Source organism: Corticium candelabrum, chromosome 14 (genome assembly GCF_963422355.1).
Source record: "Corticium candelabrum chromosome 14, ooCorCand1.1, whole genome shotgun sequence".
In the NCBI taxonomy this organism is placed as follows: Eukaryota; Metazoa; Porifera; class Homoscleromorpha; order Homosclerophorida; family Plakinidae; genus Corticium; species Corticium candelabrum.
In genome coordinates this window covers 7678350-7680849 of record NC_085098.1, presented here as the reverse complement: position 1 = coordinate 7680849, position 2500 = coordinate 7678350, and the positions used below count along the sequence as shown (strand labels likewise).

The window sequence follows — 2500 nt, the reverse complement described above, 5'->3', positions numbered from 1 at the left end:
GCCTTAGCTGCAAATGACGTCATCAATTTGTCTATATTTATCTACTGTACACGAGCAATGACGAGCAACGGTTTGTATTACAATTGAAAACTCTTGTGAGTTTGTAGGTCCTCAAGCAAATCTTGCAGCTCTGAGTCATCGAATCTCCCTTCAAGACTAAAGACAAGTTACGTTAGTATTTGTATCATGGTGGGAATTGCTTCTGCATGAGTCAATTGATTAACCTTGGAATTAAAGACTTTGCTTCGTCTGCATTCTCAGGACACAGATTGGCAAGTGCAGCTTGTTCAAATTTGTGTAGCTGCTTTCTGGCTAAAAGTCTGGAAATAAGATGCAAACAAAGACTGGAAAACAATGACAGTGAAACATAAAGTATGGTGGTACACACACAAACAAATAGACAAAGAAACAAACAACAAAAAGGAAAACAAACGAACAAACAGACACACAGGCAGACAAAGAAATGTACAAACATGTACACAACATACTTCAGTGTTCGAAATGTGTGTGTGTGTGTGTGTGTGTGTGTGTGTGTGTGTGTGTGTGTGTGTGTGTGTGTACATGTGTGTGTGTGTGTGTGTGTGTGTGTGTGTGTGTGTGTGTGTGTGTGTGCGTGTGTGCACATGTGTGTGTACATGTGTGTGTGTGTGTGTGTGTGTGTGTGTGTGTGTGTGTGTGTGTGTGTGTGTGTGTGTGTGTGTGTGTGTGTGTGTGTGTGTTTGCATATGTTTGTTTTGTGTACCTACAAAAATGTATTCTATGTATTACTGTAATGTGATTAGATAATCTAATTAATGCCCATCTTAGCATGTTGTGCAGATTAGGCATGACAGCAGGTCTTATCTACTAGGTAACGTAGTAAGTCAGGCTAGAGTGCAATTTGTGTGTATAGCATGCAATCAGTATAAAAAAAAGACTATGACTCGTTTCAGTCGTTGGGGAGTTTCTGTGGTCTGGTGAACGGTCCGTTGACGATGTTGCTCAGTGCTTTCCTGGTGGTCATTTATATCCACTAGGCATGCTGTCCCGATGTTCGTGGTCACCGTAATGCCTGCAATCTATATCGAATTGGCTAGTCATTGATGGCCGTGTGAACTACACAGAAACATGTACCCTGCTGGGCTCACCTGCCGGGTTGGTGAGTGGCCAGATAAGGTAAAGACCCCACTTGCCCATTATGGAGAACATAACGACACCCACGTAATAATTGCTGAGTGTAGCGAGGCTCTAATCCGGGCCGCACAACAGAAATGGGCGTGGTCCTATATGGGTCTCCATCAAGCTTTTGGTATATATATATATACAAGCCATGTAGCGTGTTCTTCACTTGGGCCAATTAATTAAGTTAATTAACACAATTCCAGCGCGTTTGTGATGTCACAATAGGTGACGAAACAATGAGTAGGCATAGGATGACATCAAGAAGTACAGATGAACGCCAGCAACGTATAGGACACAGACTACCGAAAACATCACCAGTTGCTATTTCAAACTGAGAAAAGGCCGCATGCTAAAGAAGAAGCGAGAAAGTGCAGCGGTTTGCGAGCGCATAAGGAACAAACTTTTTGTGACGTCACGATTTAAAAAAAAACGCCAACACAAAGCAAAGTACAGGGTACTGGCCACCGCAAAGAGCACCATTTTTTCGAAAGTAGAGAAGGTTATGTGCTAGAGGAGGAGTGGAAAGGAATAGCAGTTTGCGAGCAAGCAATTACAAAACAAAAATTCAAAATGGCTGCACCCATGGGCCTACTTTCCTTTATAGATATAAATGTGTGTGTGTGTGTGTGTGTGTGTGTGTGTGTGTGCATGCGCGCGTGTGTGTGTGTGTGTGTACACAAATCTCAAATTTCTCCTCCCCATGACCACATTTCATGATAGGACCTACCTTAAAAAATTGTTTCCGTGTCCAACTACAGGTGAGTCTAAGAACGATTCATGCAAGTGACCAAACAGCGGCGAAAACGCTTCATGAATTTCCGTCACCCCATCCTTTTGTATTGTAGCTGGGGACTGTGTGTATGTGACAACCAAGAAACACCTTCAAGAGTTGAATGCCACCTATACAGTCAACTATTCACACGTCCCGTACTACAGTATGATCAATCCTTTACTACACTGTGCTGCATCTAACACTGTTGATAGTCAATGTTTGCTGATATCAATTTCTATGTCAGTAAATACCATACCACTGTTGTTACAACGGAACTGAGTGCATACCTAGACTGTACATTTCAATTGTCTTGATCACAATCACAAAATGACGACTACCTATACCAGGCCTATATACGTAATCTAAACTACTAGGAAGTTTGCATGTTTACTTCCATGACAGCTAGGGTTTCAACAAATACGTATTGTATAGCTAGGACTCGGCATTTCAGTAGACGGTCTGAAAACTCCGTTGGACGTGTTACTCACAAACGCGAGGTGCCTACGGATACCGTACAACTAGTAATAATTCTACTACTACTACTACTACTACTACTACTACTACTAA

General features: G+C 42.1%; 1 protein-coding gene across 1 annotated transcript in view; it reads right to left on the bottom strand.

The window, feature by feature from the left end:
* Positions 1 to 2500, bottom strand: part of LOC134189928 (DNA-directed RNA polymerase II subunit RPB4-like) — a 3781-nt gene that overhangs the window by 119 nt on the left and 1162 nt on the right. The window contains exons 3-4 of the mRNA XM_062658326.1: positions 225 to 320; positions 1 to 156 (exon numbers count right to left, since the gene is read on the bottom strand). The exon at positions 1 to 156 is cut by the window's left edge and continues 119 nt beyond it. Of these exons, the coding sequence (XP_062514310.1) occupies positions 78 to 156; positions 225 to 320 (175 nt within the window). The 3' untranslated portion in view covers positions 1 to 77. The remainder of the gene's footprint in view (positions 157 to 224; positions 321 to 2500) is intronic.